This window comes from Rattus norvegicus, chromosome 5 (genome assembly GCF_036323735.1).
Source record: "Rattus norvegicus strain BN/NHsdMcwi chromosome 5, GRCr8, whole genome shotgun sequence".
Lineage (NCBI taxonomy): Eukaryota > Metazoa > Chordata > Mammalia > Rodentia > Muridae > Rattus > Rattus norvegicus.
The window spans coordinates 77,185,933-77,206,972 of NC_086023.1; the positions used below are offsets into that span (position 1 = coordinate 77,185,933).

At 45.7% G+C, this 21,040-nt stretch overlaps 1 protein-coding gene across 9 annotated transcripts in view; it reads left to right on the forward strand.

The window, feature by feature from the left end:
* Positions 1–21,040, forward strand: part of Pakap (paralemmin A kinase anchor protein) — a 466,751-nt gene that overhangs the window by 209,027 nt on the left and 236,684 nt on the right. For all 9 annotated transcript variants that reach the window (XM_063287310.1, XM_063287308.1, XM_063287309.1 and 6 more), the window contains one exon: positions 267–397. In XM_063287310.1, the coding sequence (XP_063143380.1) occupies positions 267–397 (131 nt within the window). The remainder of the gene's footprint in view (positions 1–266; positions 398–21,040) is intronic.

Sequence of the window (21,040 nt, forward strand, 5' to 3'; positions counted from 1 at the left end):
CAGAATAGTGCTGGGTAAGTGGTAGGGTCTCAATAAATACACAATTAAATTTTAAAACAAAAGAAGGTGTAAAAAGTAAAAAAAAAAAAACACAAAAATTCTGTTCGCCGGGGCCAAGCAGATATCAGCAGCCATGTCTGGGAGGGGGTGAAGGCAGTGGTCAGGCCTGAACAGTTGAGTGACAGATTTGATGGAGAAGCCCTGCTGGTCCAGAGAAAAGATGTGGACCAAAAGGTGTCATCTGTTGTCTTCCTTCCTTCCCACAGTCCAAAGTGCTTCGGGAAAAATGGCTGCTGCAGGGTGTACCGGCGGGAACAGCGGAGGAGGAGGAAGCCAGACGCCGACAGTCTGAGGAGGATGAATTCAAAGTCAAGCAGCTTGAAGATAACATTCAGAGGTAGGTGTTTCCTACTCTGCAGTAACCAATGCTCTCCTGGAGGGGGCGCTTTCTCCGTTCTGCGACTTTTCCCTGGGGCTGTAGATTGCCTTCCTAAACAGATAATGTTGTCTAACTTTTCTGTGTGAATCGGTGTTATTCCTCAGAGTATAGTTCAGAGATATCTTCCCCTGCCAATGAGGTATTTGTTATAAGCAATTTGCCCTTTCCCAAATGCTCTCCTGCAAGTTCTTCAGTCGGCTTTTATCTTATTTTTCTTTGTGGGTCTAGCTGTTGACTGTTGCGGCCACTGTGAGGGGTTTCCACCTAGATTTGCCATGTGTGATCAATTGAGACGAGAGGATTGTAGTCAAGGCTCTTGGGACTGAGATGAAGAGAGCATAGAAAAGATTGGGCTGTATGCCTGAGCTCTGTAGATCAACTTTGCATGGCCTCCTTGTCCTGCCCAGTGAGCACATTGCTTCTCTGGCTGCCCTCAATCAGGTTCTGACTACTTAGATATAGAAGAGAGGTGGCCTGCATGTGGCCAGGAAACTGGTCAGGTCCATTTGTAAGCAAATGTTTCTCGCTGGCAACTCTAGGCATCCCAGGTCTCAGAACACCTAGACAGATTAGGAGCTGAGAGTGGAAAGCGGTATGTGTACAGACTTAGAACAGAACCTGTTCCATCAAATTCTGCCTAGTTGCTTTTTGTCTGTTTTGACTCTTCTTGACAAGTTCAGCTAGCCTATTACTGGCCCTCCATCTCCTCCTGAGGCTGAAGCAAATGCTAGGCAAGTGCACCAGGAGGCACGAGAAACTCCAATTCAAGGCCAGTTTAGGACATCTAGTCATATCTTACCTCCAAATAACTGAGTGTGTCAGGGTTCACTAGAGAAGTGGTTCTCAACCTGTGGGTTGCAACTCCTTTAAGGATCATATGACCTTTACACAGGGGTTATATATTAGGTAACCTGTATATCAGATGTTTACATTTGATTCATAACAGTAGCAAAATTGAAGTTAAGAAGTAGCAACAAAAATAATTGTATGGTTGGGGTCACCATGACACGAGGGTCTATATTAAAGGTTCATAGCATTAGGGAGGTTGAGAATTAGAATGAATAGATGTTCAAAGACTTGTTAGATTGGATTACATGATAAGGTGGACCAACAATGACTAGTCCCCTTGGGAAATATCAAGAATCTGGTAGCTACTCAGTCCACAGTCTCAGTCTGGCATTGTAGGCCTGAAGGATTCTGGGAGAAATGCTGGTCTTAGGTCTGCATTTGCAAGCCCGGAGAAGTTCCTGCTACTATCAGTTAGGGAATGCAACAGTAACAGCAGCAGGCTAGATGAACTTGTCAGCAAGAGTGAAGACAGACAAAAAGCAAAGCATTTCTTGTCCCATGTCCTTTGATCTGGGCTGCCACCAGCCCAGGGCTGCCTAGATTTAGCGTGGATCTTCCCACTTCAAGTACCCTTGGTCAGGAAAATCCCTTACAGGAGTGGCCAGCCACTTGACTTTTAGTAGATTCCAGGTCCAGTCAAGTGGACAGACACTGTGAGCCATCACAACTGAAGCAGGGTATAGCAGCCGAACGGCTTGCTGCTGACACTCAAACCCAGTGAAGGCTGGAGGCAATCTCACAGACGCCAGCTGTGTCACAAGCTGATTGCAAACTCCAAGGCATGCTTCGGCCTCTGCTCCTGGTTTGCTCAGGCCCTAATGTCTCCTCAGACCATTCAGAAGAGCTTGGCTAACTGTTGCTTGTGGGAGACTTGCTCGAGAAAAGCTACACTGTTGCCAGCCGTCTCACCATTTATACAAGGGAAAGTGTGTTAGTTCAGTAAGGAGTAAACTCTAAGACCTTTTCTGTTTTTCTTGTGGGCTTAAGCAGAGATGACTGCTTTCGTGGTCCAGGAGTTGGTAAGCCGCGGGGAGGCTGTGATAGGACCCTGGAGGCTCGTCTTAAATGAAAGCTCAGTTTGGGCAAAGTCAACCACTGGAGTGTATAAATGTTATTTTTAATATAATTATAAATTAATATGGCAGCTGTATGTCTTTATCCTAGCTTGTTCCCCAATAACAACACAGAGAGACCAAGATTTATTTTCAAGCTTCACCTCAATATCTGGGCAGTCTATCTTATCCCCTAGACTAATCTGACTAACTTCCAACCAAAATCCCAATAATATTTCAATTTAGGGCCTTCCATGCTTCAGCTGAGCTCTCATGAACTTTTGTCTCTTCTTGTGGTTTCCTCCCTCTCCTCTTCCTCTCCTTCCCCTGACCGGTGGAAGTCTGACCCTTTTTCTCTCTTCTGCCCAGTCATTGGGTGATCAGCTTTTATTGACAAGGTTGGTAAGAATTTAAGAGTTATTTACACAAACTCGAGACAGGAGATTCTCATTATAAGCTTTATAATGCCATGTCTGGATTAAAACATGAAGGCAGAGAAATCAGCATTTGAATAACACAAGGATAACCTTTACACAGTGCACGAAAACATTATGCCTGCAGGAGTGTGCTGTCAGAGTTGGGGGCTCAGATGGGCATGGTCAGCCATGGAAAAATAGGGCAGATCTTTCCATCCTTGAGTCAAGAGAATGGAGAGCTTGTGTCTAAGTGTGCAGGACCTTCTCAGAGCCCTTTGAAGAGGGCGATGTCCAAAACAGAGGAAAGGAACCATGGTGGGTCGTGGGAGTGAGTGGCTAGGCTCTGAGTCAGGGGATGCTTTGCCTGTTCTTGTCAGAGTCTTGCCAGGCATTGGCCTCATGGGCCCTGGATGTGTACCAGAGTAAGCTGCATTCTAAGGGCTACTGAGTATGAGCAAGGCTGTTGAGGGTACCTTCTCCTCCTCCAGGCCTCCTGACTGAGGACATCCTTCCTATTCTGGAATTTGATTTCTGTTTCCCCTCCTCTCGTCATCGCTCCCCTAAAAGACTGAGCCACCCTTGTGCAGCATGCTCGGATTCAGAGATGTTTACATGTGGGACTTTACAGTTTGTTTTTACTTCAGAACCTTTGCAATACAATGAGATACCTCGGGGATAGAATCAAAATGTGTTTGTTTCAAACACAGAACTCATACGTAGCCTGTAGGTAGCTTTGTGCAATATTTTTAAGTAATTTATCATTTGGAACAAACTTTGTACATGGACCCACTGGAGGAAATGCTTGGAGAGGTCTGCTTGTTGGTGAGGAGGAAGATCCAGATGTGGGAACATTTCCTGTTTTAAGCCCTCAGATTAGGCAAGCTCCTCCTCTAAAGGCTTCAGTATCTTTACACCCCAGTCCCAAGGGAAGAAAGGGGCTGCCATCCCTGAAGCTGTAGGAACACCGGTTTCCCTGAGATGCTTTCCCTCACAGAGGGCCATTGGTTCACAGAAGCTCCCCGCAGCATGACGAAGCCGAAAGATTGGCCATAGGACTCTGCTCCCTCTGGCTGAGCTCAGCTAAATGGCTCTAAGCGGTCGGTGGGATGCATCTGCTTTTGTTTTCTGTGCACCAACAGGCTGGCGGGATGCTCTTATTACCTTTCTGTGGCAATAACAGAGGATCCAGAGAGCGGAGGGAAAACAAGGCTAACACTTAGAGCTGTCCATAAGCTAGCGTTCAAGCACGCTGGTAGCCACGCCCAGGCAAGGGTTGGACACAGGTGGCCCACTTTTGGTGGAAAGAATGCAAATAAGAGAATGGTAAAAGGATAAGAGGTGAATATATCCATCTTCTACAAGCATGGTTGTTGAACTGAGGAAAACAAGAATTGAGACTCACAACACAATGGGGCCGAGACAATGAGGGAAAACAACAAAGAGAAAAGGAGAGATTTGGGGGGTCTTATCTAGAATTTGAGATTCATTGATCAGGAAACCCTGAAGTGATGCCACAGAGGCCCCCGAGAAAGGAATTTGGGCAAGAAGACATTGCTCTGCAGATCTTTAGCTCTCCACCCACTGATCTGAGTCACTCCCTAGAAAAGCATTAGACTCTCTTAAAAGGGATACATGGTTCTTACTTTGCTAAAGTAAGCCAGGCAAGGTGCTGTGTATTTTGTAATCTGTACCCTGGAAGGGGAAGCAGAAGGATCCAGCAGTTCAAGGTCACGCTAGGCCAGCACAGGCTGCATGAGATCTACCCGCCACAGAGGCTGGGGGATAGCTCCATTGGTAGAGCACTTGTCTGGCATGCACACGACCCCGGGTTTGATCCCTAGCGCCATGTACACTGGTTATGGCAGTGCACATCTGTCCTCTCAACACTTGGGAGGTGGAAGCAGGAGGGTTATAACCTGAAGGTCATTTTCTGCCACCTAGAGAGTTTGAGGCAAGTTCATCTATTTGAGACCTTGTGTCAAAACCAATCCAACCACCCCCCTCCCCAAATCTTAAGAATACAGCATGGTGATCAAAGAGAACATGCAATTTCTACATGGAAAAAGACTGAGGATTAACCTGGGTCCTTTGGTTTAGAGAAAGAAAGGGGTAGTGACCCCACAGAACCTAAGCGTGTCTAGAAGTCAGGCAGTGTCTTCCTTCTCTATGGCTGGACCAATCCGAATATGACAGAGTTTAAATAAAGGAAGAAGACTTGTGGTTTGGGTTTAACCATTCCCTAAACAGCAAGAAAGGACAAAATCATACACTTTTTAAATTTTTTCACAACCTGGGGCAGTGTAGGAAATTCCAGGCCTTTAGTTGCACTTTCTTCCAAAATGTTATTTCTACAATGGAGGGGCCTTGGAATGCAACATCTTCTATCTTTCAGAACTCGTGGTGGTGGTGATTAGATTCTTCAGCCTAGCCTACTGAGAAGGAAAGACAAAGAAAGGAGGGATAGGAGAGGAAGGGAGGAATGGAGGGAGGGGAGGTGGGGAGAATATATCTAGAATATGTAAGTCTTGGACGGTCTAATTACGTTGAGGAAGTTTTTTAAAAAAATAATTCATAGACTTTATTCCAGAAATTTGGATTCTGTGGCTCAGGTAAGGAGTTCCTTGCCCAGTGGGTATAAGCACTTGTTGCCAGACCTGGTAACCCGAACTCAATTCCCCATATTCATAGGAGAGGAGAGGACTGGCCCCAAAGATCATCTCCTCACCTCGACATGAGCACTGTGGTGTGTGCGTGCCTGCCCAGCCTCACTCACCCACGCCCACACACAATTTACAGAGATGCTAAGTTTATTCCATAGGGTTGTATTGCACAAGAAGGATTGCCGTACATGGAGAAAGACAGACTGCAAGATTCAGTTTCCAGCACTGAAGCCAGGAAAATCAATAGCATACAATTGACTAGGGAGTGCAGCCACTGCCCTTGATTTCAGACTGATTCTGGCTTTGACTCAAGGACGTTGGAAACCACCTCTGGGGACTCTGTAAGGGAGAGCCACTCACCACACAGCTGAGGTTTTTGTGTTTTGTTTAGCTTGGTGTTTTTGTTTGTTTGGTTGTTTTTTTTTTCAAAGGCATTATGGCAGAACCCCCTCCCTTCAAACATCATCAGAAATAACCTTGGCTCTCTGGGCTAATAGAGAGACAGGTCAAGGACATTGGTTACCTCCTCAAAGCTCAGACATTTCTATTATCCCTCAAAGATCAATAGCTGAATTGTGAGCAGTATGGGCTCAAGTAATGCCAGCAGAGTGGCTGGAAAGCGGGAGAGCCTTGTCACTGTAGCCTCATCACCGTAGTAGATAACTTGTCCCTGTTTGCTACTCTTCCCTGACCTGTGTAACAGTCATGTCCTTGTAAGTGGAGACCAATGATGCTTTAAAGTATAACGAGGGCTGCCAAAAGCAGACTTCATACGCATTTCTTACATTTTAAAAACAAGTCTCAGATGTTAACATCTGTATGAGTTGTTTCCTGTGGGAGTATTATACTGAAGAATTTCAAGGTCAACTATTATACAGTGCCTCACCGTGTCCCAGGGGGACACACAGAACCCCATACCGGTGCTCTTGGAGATTTCAGGCAGAACATTTCAGGAGATTTTCTGACAGAAACAACCTAAGAGAGGAAAGGTTCTGGTTTCAGAGGGCTCCATATGCGCTTGTTGGGCTCCACGCGCGTGGCTAAAATATCCAAGCGTAGGCACATGTGGTCGTGGCTGTCTAGGTGGTAGCTAAGCAGAATGGATGACTGTTGGTCCTCAGCCGGCTCGCTTCTTTGTCCTCCTTTCTTTCAGTCCAGGCCCTCAGCTCTGGAGTTGGTGCTGCACACACCCAGGATGAGTCCCTTTAGGGACTGCCCTGACAGATACACTCAGGAAGGATAGATGGAGGGATAAGAGGGGGGTGGAAAGGGAAGGAAGAAAGTATGGAGAGAGAAGAGGAGGGAGAAGCCCTGCCCCACCATTCACCTAGTTGCCTCTAACTCAAGCCCAGTTACAGTGGAGCTTACCCATCATAAGTTAGGTCTTCTTCAAAGGCACAGCATGTTCTTAACTTTCTTTGATTAATGGTAAATACAGAGGAAGTTTGTTCCTCTTTCTCACCCCTCGGAATTACCGCAGTGAAGGTGAGAAACCTCGGAGAATATTAAACGGAAATGAATGAACTCTTTTCAGCTCTGTGTGCTGGGGCAAGTCTCTCACGGTCTCTGGCCTCTTTCCTCATCTCGTTGATGAGAGGTCCCTTGGGATCTTCCAGCCATGACACCATGAGGTTCTCTCGTTTGAGGAGTTGGCTTGAGAGACTTCCTTTAAACTAATATACCTGTGCAGAGAAATGTCCCCGTTGTGGCAGGAAGTGGTTTTGGATACAGGTCAGAATATGGGGAGGTGTTTAGGTTCTCAGGAAACAAAAAGACCCGTTTGTAAGTAACTGACTCACTGCAGAGATGACTAACCCATCCGAACGGCTTCCAGTGTGAAAATATGTCACATCAAATATTCATTGAATAAAACACTGAAGCATCAGTTGCTAACCAGAAGGCCATGCCGCTTTAAAAAGAAAAATCAAGACACAAGTGGGCTAGTCCACTTTTTCTCTGGTTCTCTCTGGTGTTTATCAGAATTCATTGAATTCTCTGCATTATTAAGAGTCTCAGAACAGAAGGTGGACACCTTAGTCTTGTGCTATGGGATTTGGAAAGCACTAAGACAGCCCTCACTCACAGCTATTCTGGAGCCAGCACCCACAGAAATGTCCTTTGAAGCCGGCTACAAAGGATGCTTACTTGGGATTCACTGTGTTCTCTGCACTTGCCATTTTTAGCTCTGTGATGTGCTGTTCTTTTGAAGCAGGAGTGGGACAATCCACATTGGCATGCTCCATCTGCACCGTCCCAGCCTGGGTCCCTGCCCCACATGCAGCACAATCCCAGACACAATCTATTCAGGGTTGCCGTTCTCCCAAGCCAAGACAAAACTACACACCACATACGCTGTAAACAATTTTATCTTCTAGTGTTAGTTCTCTTATAAGTGTTACTTTGTGATAAAATATTTTGAGACCCATGATGCTAAATGAAATCATGCTAACATTCACTGCATACTGTAGGAAGACGGGCAGGCAACATGCTCCTCCTCAACTCCTACGTGCTTCTTATTGAGCAATAAAATATACAGCTGTACCATGACCTGGGGTAGAGTTTTCATGACAAGCAAGAGTGCCTCCTTCAGGTACATGCAGGAAGCACAGGGTCCCTTTTGTCTCTTTCTCCCAAATGTTATCTTCTTGCCTGGACTCAGCCTGACACTCTGATAGAGATGGTGTGCCATTATGTGAAAGCCTCCCAGTGTGGCACAGTGCTGGTGACCCTGGACCTCCAAATTTGACCAGCCCTGGAGTCCTGAATTCTGCATGTATGAGCTGTTGGATTTTGACTGACCACGTGACTTCTCTGAAGCTGAGACTTATGTCCTATACATCGATGAAAACAATGCCTTTGCACTTTGTAGGCAGGCGTGGTGTGTAATGATTCTGTGCTCTTATGGAGAACCGGCTACAGGAAGCTGCCCATAAGCACGCAACATTATTACTGTCTGTCCCAGCTCTCTGGAGCAGGGCTTCTCGACAACACAGTTGACATTTTAGAACCAATAATTTGTCATTGAAAGCTATCCAATACATTGCATGGAATTTAATAATGTCCATGGACTCAACCTAGGGTGATTTCCAGTTGCACCATCCCCCGACCTTAGTACAATAAAATGACTCCAGACTGTACTAATTGTCCCCCAAGGAACAAAATGACTCCAAATAGGGAGCCACATATATAGCCTGGAGTTATCTGGCTGGTTTTCCATCACTGTGATGGAATATGTGAGAAATTCAATTAAAGAAATGTATTTGGGCTCATGGTTTCAGAGTTTTGCACTTATGGACACTTGGCTCCATTGTTTCTGGACCTGTTGTGAGGTAGAACATCATGGCAGGTCGTATGGTAGTAGAGGAAGGTGCTTACCTCGTGGTAGCCAGGAAGCAGACATGGGACAAGCTCACTTGTGTAGCAAAGCCCCTCCCCCAGGCCCCGTGAAGCTATGACTCTGTACATGGATTCATTCTGCTTGTTAAGTCAGAGCCTCGAGGCTCACTCTGAACACTGCCACGCACTGAGAAAAAGGTTTTTGGTATAATCTTAACACCTGGGGAGGGTGAGGCAGGAGAATCACCCTGAGCTACATAATGAGAACCTGTCTCAAAATTCAAAACTGTCTGGGTATAGTATGACAAAGCAGGCCAGGCTCTGAGAGTCTGAGGCCAATGTGGTCTACAGTGTGAGTTCAAGGACAGCCAGAGATACATAGAGAGACCGTGTCTTGAAATACAAAACTCAAAACTAGGAAAGGAGAACAAACAGAAAAAAAGGGGGGGGGCAAACTAGAACACAGATGTGGATGAAATCTCTTAAGATGAAAAGCTCACCAGCAAATAGCTTTAGCGTATAGAACCCTGAAGCGATTCTCAGAGCAGAGGGGCCCAGTATTTCTCCATCTTCAGGCGTCGAGACAGGAAAGTCAGCTCTGGGTTTTGGCAGAACATCTGCCTTTCTTTTTCACCCACTGTTGTGCTGGCTTTACGAAGACTGTTATTTTAGGACAACTCATAAAACCATGGACTCATGAGGACGGTGAGTGAGTCAGTTACCTGGATCAATTTACAGCTGATCTCTGAGACTGGCTCCCAGGGGGCAGGAGTCAGAGGCATTCTCTCCTCTGACTGTGACAGGGAAACTGCAAAATTAAACTAGTTCACATGGGAACAAGTTTCACTGTTGCAAAGGACCCTGCTTTGGAGGTGACTACTCTACCCCTGCTGTTCCCAGCCTCTCTCTGGTCCCTGTCCTAACTGTCTGGAACAACGTAGAAAAGACTGTCTTCATACACAGTAGAAGCTTGTGGTTGTGTCAGCTTTGGTCGCCAACATAGACCCCTGAAACTGTACTTAGTGTTTCAAGGTGACATGGTGTCCCAAGCACTGTGCCCCAACTCTGGCTCTCCAGGGTTCATTAGAACAGCAGTTTTCAAACTATGGGTCGTGATCCCTTTGGGAATCTCATATCAGATTTTTACATTTTAATTTATAGCAGTAGCAAAATTATAGTTATGTAGCGGCAACAAAATAATTTTATGGTTGGGGGTCACCACAACATGAGGAACTGTATTAAGGGATCGCAGCGTTAGGAAGGTTGAGAACCACCGCATTAGAATCATTTTGTTTGGTGTCTAGTAATTTAGCATCTAGAACTATGAAGATGGTGGGTACATTTCATCCACAGACCCTTGTAAGGGCCTAATGTGCAGTATGCTTGCGGTTTCCCACTCTTGGAACAGTTGCTGCAGTTGAAGGAATTGGGCAAAGTCAATTTTTTTTTGATAGTTGATTCCAAGCCTTTGGGCTTATCATTGACATGTCCCAAGTTTCTCCTCTATAGCAAACCTTGAAAATGTTGCTTTTCTGTTTTGAGAGGACCATGTGCCTATAGTTTGTAACATCATTTCTTCCCCCTTCTTCCTTCTTGGCAGAACGGAAGTGTTGACCCTTCTGTTGATAGTCTCTCCCGTTCTTCTCACCCGCCATTCATTCTGAAGGTGGTGCGTAAAATAGAGTATCACCCTGCCACTCTAACACAATGCACAAGGCTGGATGCTTTATAAGGAGATAGGTCCCTTTGTCTTAACGGCTTTAGAGTCACAAAAATAAATTGCCAAACGGCACGGTGCCGATTCCGATGAGGATCTTGCGATGACCTCACATTCTGTTAGATTTCGGGACCAGAGTGTGTGTAAAAAAAAGATGGCATGCTAAGACACCAATGCAGAGAGCGATTCCAGAACCAGGATCGCTCACTCAGAACGCATGGCTCTTACAGGAACTAACTCAGAATCCCCACACAAAAATACCTTAATCTCTTTAAAGGGAGGCCTCCCAGTGACCTAAACAAGTTTACCGGAGTCCAGTCCTACAGAGGCTCTATCCTCTCTCAGCATTGCCGATGGGGGACCAGACTCCCAACACAGGTACTTTTGCATTCATACCACATCCAAACATGGTCTCAGTCCTTTCCAGAGACAGCGTGGAGGTCTTATGGTTGGGTCCAGGGAGGATCTGTGTAGTCAGACAGACTTGTCTCCATCACAACATCTCCATCCAGAGTCAGTCAGCCTTTCTTTGCCCTCAGGTTCAGCCGTGGACCCTTCCAGGAAGCAGATCACATACAAAAGCTCGAAGTCTAGTGACGGGAGAGGATTATGCCGTAACTGGAAAGCAGAGTAGGGGGCAGGTGAATTAGCAGCATGTTTCCCAAAGTCTCATTCCCTTTTTGAGATTTTCTTAAAAAACAAACTCAGAGCATGTGTTCAGTTTTACAAAGTATGAAGAAACAGTGGCCTGAATGTGACCTTTCTAAAACCATGAGAATTATGGGACTATTTACTTCCTGCCGGCCAGAAACCTCTCCCACCTTACTGCTAGGCTACATTGTTTCCTGGAAACAGAATCTCTACTAGAATAAAAGCCACTCTGGGCATTCTAGTGTCATGCTTTTTCTCCTCAAGTGGAGAAAGGCAAAAGGAAGGGGATGATGTCTCAATACTGCTAGGGTCTAGAGAATTCTGGGGATACCTGACTGCCCAGCACAAGAGCGGCCACCTGTGCTATCTGCTTTCTGTCACTGTCATTTTGTCTTTTTTTTTTTTTTCTTTTGGAGCTGGGGACCGAACCCAGGGCCTTGTGCTTGCTAGGCAAGCGCTCTACCACAAGCTAAATCCCCAACCCCTGTCACTGTCATAAAATGCAACCAAACCAACATGGAAGGAAGAAAGGATTTGTTTGGCTTATATGTTCACATCACAGTCTGTTGCTGAGGGAAGTCAGGGCAAGAACTCAAGCAGGAGCCCGGAGGCAGGAACCGAAGCAGAGACTTGCTCCTGGACTCACTTTCCTGTTTAGTTTTGTTTGTTTGTTGCTTTTGTTAGTTTTAAACAGATGCTCATTATGTAGCCTTGGCTATCCTGGAACTCAATATATAGACCAAGCTACCATTAAACACATAGAGATATGCACTTGCCTCGGCTCCCCTCTCCAGACGCACATTACCTTCCAGCTACTTGTCTTCCATACCCCAGGCCTAGGGATGGCACTGCTCACAGTGGGCTGGGCCCTCCTGCATCAATTTAGTGATAATGAAAATGCCCCACCGACATACTCACAGGCGAGTCATCGATGGAGGCAGTTTCTCTGAGGTTCCCTCTTCCCAAGGTGTCAAGGTGACAGCTGAAACTATGACACTACCTTAGCCAGATTCTCCATGCCAGGACCAGATCACTCTAAATATCAAGGGCACTGACTTGTTTCTAGATGGACCTTGTAGTATCTTAGTGACATTAGGAGATGCAGTTCCACATGAGGTGGGGAAGGGGCATCATTGCTTGAAGGACTTCTGTCCCTTGGTCCTTCAGCCACATCCTGGACAGCAACTGTAGGTACAAACATAGACACTTTATTCCAGCTGGTCATTAAGACACTTATACCTTTTTCTTGAACCACCTCAAGCAAGGCCTCTGGTGATAGAGGAGGGGCGCCAGGGAGCTCAGATGAGGCACCCATTAATTGTAAAGTGGTGGGATAACTCCTCTCAGTGAAAATGGCTCTAAACAAAGGTTGACTGGAGTAGTAACCTATGATAAGAGATGAGAAGCAGTTCTGGGCTCCTGAGTGCTGCTTCCTCCTCCTTCCAAGAGACCCTGGGAAGGCTCTTGTGTGTGCACGCATGCACGTGCACACACACACACACACACACACACACACACACACACACACACACACAGACATGCACTCATGCACGTACACTCCTCAGCAGGATTTCCAGACTGTTTGTCCCACAGGGAGCCTGCCAGGTAAAATGGAGGCTGAAAAAGAACAGTGCAATTCTTTCTCCCAAGGGCAGAAAAAATGGAGCAGGAAGATCTGAGAGGAAAGTAGACTGCTGTGAACAGAGCTGACTGAATATGGGAGAGAGATCAGCATTTCCTCAGCAAGTAGTTTTTAAAAAGTTGGAAATTGGGATGGGGATTTAGCTCAGTGGTAGAGCACTTGCCTAGCAAGCGCAAGGCCCTGGGTTCGGTCCCCAGCTCCGAAAAAAAAGAAAAAAGAAAAAAAAAGTTGGAAATTGCCGAAGTACATTGTATACATGAATGAGATTGTCACAGACATTTAAAGCTTGGTTATTATTAATTTTTTTTAATGTATGACTAATGGGTTTCTTGGTTAGACAAGCCTGTGCTGGTCTGTGCTAATCAAGGGATGGGAATCACTAACAAGGCATTTGAAAATGTTCTTTATGGAAATTTGACGTTGCTGTGACATTGAAGTGGGTGGTCTGTCTCCCCAGTGCTGAGGATTGGATCCAGAGCTGTTAAGTAAGTGCTACACCATCGAGCTGCCTCTCCAGCTCCAATCCGCCTACCTAGTGAACAGGAAGAGACTAGATGGGGGCTTTGTCACAGTCACACAGGGAGTTGCTGGTGTCGTAAGCCAGTATCATCTGTGTCAGACTGCAATAAACTCTAGTGACCGCTTAAAGTTTGAGAAGTGCTCCTGCTGCAAACTGGATGTCAGAGAGTGACTGTGTGTCCCCAATTTACTTTCCTTTCCTAAATGTCACAAGATAGCCATCGTCATGATTATATGTCCTTGTTACCTCAAAAAATAATTCATTCCCCTACCTGTCAACTTCAGGGTGGAGAAGCTGAGTGTGGCCGAGTCCACAGGACTCTCAGAATACCCCATCTGGTCAGGCATCGCCCCAAACCACACTCAAGTCTATGTTCTTTCAAATCCTCCAGCTTTGGGATAGAGTCAAGGCCATCACAGAACCTCAGCCCTTCGCACAAATTCCCCACAATTCACCTTGGCCTCGTAAGAACGTTTTGAGCAGCTGTTATAGAACCCTGACTTGGACCAGCTCAGCTTTCCATCCAGTTTATTCTGCTCAGTTGAGCAGATGATGGGAACCTATGAGGCTGATGTTTTAATATTAGCCCTGCAGACATTTTGTTTTACAACCCTGAGAAAATGAGTGAAAGTCCCGAATGAATGTGCAAATGTAAACAAAAACAAACCCCCCTCCCCAATGTCCCAAGGATTTTTGACAGGCCGTAGGAAGGAGCCTGGAGAAATTAGTATGGGAAGGAAGAGTAAGCTTGGGTCTTCACTGTATAAGCTCCTGATGCTTAAGAGTTCCTCTGAGGCTCCTTGCGCCATCTGCTGTTCAGGGTTGCAGACTTTTCCCCGAAGGCAAGAAAAGTGCTGTCGACGTAACTCGGTACAATGCTTGTCAAGAACACACAACGTCACGGTGTTCTGGGTCCAGACCCCCGCCCCCTCCCAAGAATAAATAAGTAAATAAATAATGATGAAAGAGTCTACAATGCCAATATGAAGCCCGGCTTCCTCAGGGCACACTCCATTCAGCTGCTGAGACACCAGAACTTTCCTATCTCAGGGGCGTGGCGCTTAGATTCCATGTGTGTCCTGTGGGTGGGAACACAACCATGATGCCATCACAAACCAAGAAGAGATGACTTAATAGGGAAGCCATCTGTACACGTCTCTGTTCTCTAATAAGAATATGAGGTGAAGAGAATATCAAGATGAACAGAAAGGTAAAAGCAGTGCTGTCTAATGACCCTTGCAGCAGTTACACCCTTCCTAGCTGCCCCAGGTCAGAGCGGCACCCCCATCAAGGTCCGAACACTTCAACTACAAGTATAACCTGATCCTTGCATATGCAGAGCACATCCTACTGTTCTCATGAATTTTCTATCCATTGGTATTGAGAGAACAGATCTTTTGGGTGCTGAATTCATAATTGTGCTTTCATAGATGCTGGGGATATATTTTGGTTGGACTAGTTTATGTTCATGGAGATGAATGTCTTTGTCAGGACATACCACTGTTCGTTGAACTACTTCACTTTCAGGGAAAAAAATCCATTTGACTAAGAAAACAAAAAACACAAGACTGAACTTTGCAAAGGTCCTTGGGATGTCTGCTTGCAATGACAACTTGCTTAAAAAAGGATGCTTTACACCTTTTAACTAACTCTGTCCCCTCTTTACCGTGTGCCCCCCTTATAGTATCTCTCCCTCTCATTCACACCTTTACGTGTCAGTGGCTATACTTGCCAAGTCACCAGTGGCAGGTTAGTGGCTAAGTGCAATGGAGATTTGAGTCCTTGTCTTGGTTGACTGAGGTTGACACTATCAGCCTCACCCATGTAATGCGCATTGTTCTTAGTTTCTTCAGAATCACACAATCCTTGAGTTGTTGTATCTTCTTGCTCTCTCCAGCCATGAGATGTTTGCTGGCCCTTTGACATTCCTGTCTTGGCACTGTCTGCCTCAAGTGACCTCATTATCTGTGAGTGACACCATCCATCGCTGTGGCTTTGGCAGTGTGGCATTCTTACACCTCAGTTTTGGTCTTCAGTTCCTCCTGAGTCAGCTTTGCCTCCTATCATTGCATTTTGGATGATCCCCAAATGCCTACAACTCATAGTCTGAGATCAGGTGAACATGGTGGCACCAGCCTTCCATCCCAGCGTGTGGTTGGCTGAAGAGGACTGTGAGCTCCAGATCGGTCTGGACTAGTTAAGTGAGACCTTGTCTCAAGCAAAAGAAAAGGAGAAAAACAAAAACTAGGGCCTGGGACTCACTGGTGGAATAGTTTTCCTCGTATGTGCAAGTCCCTGGTTTGATTACAACTACTACAAAGCAAGAGTCGAGTTCCCTGACCTTTTGTTGGTCCCTTCTCTTGGGTACTAAATTTAACTGAAAAGGTATAGCTTCCCATATAGTTATTTAGGACAAAAATTGGAGCATTGTCTTTTACCCTTACACACACACACACACACATCTAATCAATTACTTTATATCATGCATTCTTCTTACCCCATCCCGATGTCATGGCCTGAGTCCAGGCAATTCTCATCTTTTGTGACTATTGCAATAGCCTCTTGTCCAACCCCAGAAGGATAAATTTATACCTAATGACATCCCTTCCCCCTCTACATCCTCTCTCTATTCCCGCTCTTTATCTCCCTTGGGCCATAAAATGAAGTTTGGACTCCCTGGTGGGTCTTAGAAAGCCATTTATGATGGGGCTCTGCTGGGCTCTTTGGTATCTCCTGTGGTCTTCCCATTCCTGACCACCCAGTAAGCATCTGCAGTTCCCTGATGGTATTCAACTCCTTGTGAGTCCTGTTCTTTGGACTTGCTGCCTCTGGTTCCCAGAACTCCCTTAGTTGCTGCCCTCTTGGCTAACTTCTGCACATTCTTCAGAACGCTGCTTTCTGCCTGACCCAGTGTGCAGCGCATCTTTAATCCCAGCACTTGTGAGGCAGAGGCAGGCATCGCTGTGATTTTTGAGGTCAGCCTAGTCTACATATTGAGTTCCAGGACAGTCAGGGCTACATAGAGACAGCCTGTCTTGAAAAACCAAAGAAAAGAAAAAGAAAAAAAAAAGATGCTGCTTTCTGGGAGCCCAGTGGTTTCATGACTTAACACTTAGTTTAGTGTTCTCTGAAGGCATTTTTAGTCCTGAACTTACAATGTGATCATAAGAGAAGGGGTCTTTCTTTCCTCCACTTTCCCCTGGAGGCACTGAGAATGGAGCACTCATCTTTGTGCTCTCAGACCCACGTACAATTTCTGACTCAGAGTTCTCCTATATTTACAGAGAGGATGAAGAAAGGGAAGTTCAAGGAACCCAGGTGCTTTGGGTGTAAATGCTGCAAAGATCTCTCTGTGCATAGAAAGCTGGACCCTTGTCCCATGCTTCGTTCAGGCCCCTGCCAGCCCCTTGGGAGCTGGGATGACAGCTATGTGTCACTATTCCTTCCTCCATCCCTCTGACTGATAATCTAATCATGACTAAAAGAAGTTGATGTTTGTCATGGCTCAGTTTTTAGTTATCTAGAATCAGGAACAAAAACGTCTGCATTGATCAGACATAGTTGATGCAACAATCATTTGGATTCGGACCATTAAGTAAGGATTCACTGAGCATCATGGGTACCAGGGACTAGGTGCTAAAAGAGAGGTGAAGACCTTTCCCTCTGCCTAGACACCCAGCAGATGGGACATGCAGACGCTCAGTGCTGAGAGATGCCATATCTGTTCTCGAGTTAGATGTTTAGAGAACCTTAAGATCTATGCTTTTATCTCGAGGGAGGTTGGTCGAGTTTAATCTTAGTAAGATTGATTCATTCACCTATAAATGTTAATTAAATGCTTATGAAAGGCTAGGATGTATAACAATGAAAACAGCAGTAATTCTCAAGAGACCTGTAATCTCAGTCTTAATGAGAGATGACTCTTCATTACTCCTTAACTTTGGGTCAGAGCTGTCCTGAATCTTTTGGACATACGCTTGAATTGAAGTTACTAAATAGGGGTCTACTGAGCACATCCAGTAGTAATTCAGTGTTAGAATGAGCTTACCCTTGACTTGAGACAATGCATTTTTCTCCCTGCATAGAACCTTTTTTCTTCTCTTTCTGAGAAAGCCTCTCATGCTGTAACACACACTGGCCTGAAACTCACTATCTGCTGAAAGCTGGCCTCAAACTCATGGTTAGCCTCCTGCCTCAGCTTCCCAAGTGCTGAGATGACAGGCACGAGCCACTACATGAAGCTAGAATCATATATGAGATGATAAATACTGAATCTTTTAACACCATGATTGATCCATTAAAGATGAGAAACAAAACCTATAAACAACAACAGTAAGAGTCTAGTTCAATGTACTTAAATCTGCTTCACAGTCAGAGATCATTGACTGTAAAGACAGCACTGGGATGTGAACCGAGAGCTACACAAGAAGGAACCAGAATAGACAATGAAGAGCCTTCCTGGGCCTCAATCAAGGCGTTGGGCGCTTTCAACCCCAAGCAAGATCCCAGCTCTGGCGTTGGATTTGAGTTTTTGTATGATGTCACGATTAGGAAGCGGTGGCCTTGTGAGTGTTGGAATGGAGCTTACTGGGCAGTGTCCTTAGGGTGTTGTGGATGTTGTGTACAGACCTATCCCCAGTCCTGTCACCTGCTCTAAACAGCTGATGGGTCAAGGTTCTCTTGGAGGCCATTGCCTTCTCTGCTGTGTTGCTTCTCCTTGGACCTCTCCAAGGGGAGCATGAAAGAGAAGTCAGTGGATCTCACACAGTAGTTCTGCCATGAAGACAGTAGTGGGCCATGGAATGGCTCTTTTGATAAGTTCCACCTTCCTTTTAAAGGTGGTAATCTACGGAAGGAGTTCTGTAGAAAAAGAAAAGAGGAAAACATCATGGGAAAAGCTCATGGAAGGCTTTGGGTGCTGAGTGGAGGTGGGTAGACTTTATCCTAGCGACCGTGCAGCACTATGAAGAGTCTCAGAGGTATAATAAACTCATCAGTGAAGCTAGGAGTTGCTACAGTTGGAGCAAAGGTTGGGAGATAATTCAAGGGCAGCCGGGTAACCAACTGGGCAAGGAGCGACGTTAGATTGAGTTTGGCAGGATTGAGGAAGACAATGTACCAACAATGGTTGTGCCAGGCCACCAGAACACAAATAATGCAGGTCACTCAAAACATCCTGAGGTCATCGTGTCTGAGTCAGAGGCAGCATCAGACAAAAAAGCAACTTAGAGCTGCTGAGGAGAAGGTGAACCTTCAAACCTCTCAACGAATTCAACTGTGCCCTGCCTCTTCCTCCTCCTCCCTCTACCTTCCTCTCCTTCTTTCTGTCCCAGCAATATGATGCTCCCTCGTGGAGTCCTAGCATGGGTGAGAGGTCCCTCTTTCACAAGGTCATTTTGTAACCTTTGTGTCAGATCAGAGCTGCACACCTAGTTAAATTAACCTAGCTAACTGCTGGAGACCTTGGGTGAGCTTCTTAACTCCTCTGCAAAGCAGGGAGTCAATGATGCACATCTCCTCTTAGTGGCTTTGTAAACGCTCCAAGGACACCTAGCGTCCAGAACCCTCATCCCCGTGCTGTACTTTCTTTGTCTTTCTCTTCCTAGTCATCAAAGAGCTTGTTCAATGCAGATTCTGTGCCTTTCTGGGCAGAGGCAGAGAAGTCATTGGAGAGATTGACAGAGGACAGTTACGTCCTTTCATTACAAAGCCAGCTCATCCCTCATGCATTGGTCCGTTTACACTGTCTGGGGCCCCTGAAAGGCCACGTGGTCTAATCTAGTAATGTAGTAATATTTCTGGAGACCACAGGAAGCTGTAGATAGCTCTTGGCCAGGTGAACTGTTCTCGCTGACTTCTTCAGAGGCACTGTTTGTGTTGAGTTGGGATTTTAATGAAGGTAGGGTTACTTGTGAACATATTTAGTTCTTCAACACTCAGTTGGGGACCCCCAGCCAATAAAGTTTTCAACACTCAGACTCAGGGGCCCATAACCAATCTAAGAGTCTAAACTCTAAATCTCACACATTCTTCAATTGTGCCAATTGGCCTTGGTAAACGGTAAATCCAAAGTTGCATGGGAGCCACTGCTGTTCAGGAAGAATCACTCTGTCTGTAGAGAACAGAAGCACCCTTCCACAGTCCAGAGAAGAGAACGTAGGGACGTGAGCATGCACATCCAGGGGTGCTGTCCCTCACTTGTTTCCATGGATACCCAGGTATGCTTCGTGTGTGGGTCTGTGTTGGTGCTGAGGTTACTGAGATGACAAAGTCTCTTAGACTCTTGCAGACAACATTAACTTCTTGTGTTTGAACCTGTGAACCAGTGATCTTGGCCAAGATCACTGTGCCAGATATACAAATGAAAGACCTGTTCCGGACTGGAGAGATGGCTCAGTGGTTAGAAGCACTGACTGCTCTACCAAAGGTCCTGAGTTCAAATCCCAGCAACCACATGGTGGCTCATAACCATTTGTAATGAGATCTGATGCCCTCTTATGGTGTGTCTGAAGACAGCTACAGTGTACTTATACATAATAAATAAACAAGTAAACAAACAAATAAATAAATCTTTAAAAAAAAAAAGAAAGACCTGTTCCTTACTTAGGGTGCCAGGTACATACATGGGGGAGTGGGGGAGGGAGAAGGATGCTCTGCCAGCACAGAGGAAGAGACACTGTGCAGAACACACCCTGCTGCTTGCTAGAAGAGCCATGAATAGCAACGTCATTATCAGCACTGACTGGCATCCTCTGTAGTAGGAAGGACAGTGTTGAGAGATGCTTGTCTGTTTCGGATCACAGAGTTAGGGGTTGTGTTGTTCACAGTAGGGCTACCTACTGCATTCCTGTTTGTCACATGTACCCTGTGGAAGTCATGTCTTCGTAACGATAATTCCCATGTTTTCAGCCTGTACTTCTCAGGGCTTGAATCTCTGGGGCTCTCAGCCAGCAGCTCTCACACTTACTGCTGATGCAAACCAGGCTCACGGGTCATATGGCTCGGCTTTCTGCACAGAAGGGAGGAGGCACTGAGCTCCAAAGACGACATGTTTATAAAGCAGTCGGGTCGAGAACATTTTGATTTGATAAAATGAACTCTGTCTTCCCAAGTAACCACACATGACCAAGTCTGCAAGTGACATATATTTCCCCAACACCTCAGTTTGTGGGGCGACTTTACCCACCACTAGATGGCCTCCCAAGACTTTCCTGCAGGGAGAAATTGAATCTGATACATTTTTTTGTGTGTGTGTGAGTTTTTAAATTTATTTTATTTTTGTCTTTGAAGTACTGAAAATCGAACCCAAAGCTTCTCACATGCTAGGCAAGCATTCTACCACCGAGATCCATCCTAAGGCCAGCTTGATCATTTTCAATGTAGGCGTTCACACAGGCATACAGTTGCCATTCACCATTCTCAAAGCAAGTATCAAGCCTTTAATGTCCCTGTCAGAATTCAACTGACAGACACTCATGTTCTCTGGTTTAATATTAGAATTCTCCCATGTTCCTGAATCTTCTAGGCCACAAACTTACAGCCGAGTGTGTAATTAATAATACCTAATAACGGGATTAAGAAGGTGAATAGGCACCCACTAGCCAGGATGTTTTGGTTTGTCCTGTAAAGCAGTGCACGCTGCCTTTAACAAATCATCTTCCAATATTTCTAAGGCACTAGAATTGACAAGAGGCACAAACTTCTAAACAGGGCTTATACAATAGCAGACAGCATTCTTGGTGTTTTAGGCACAAACTC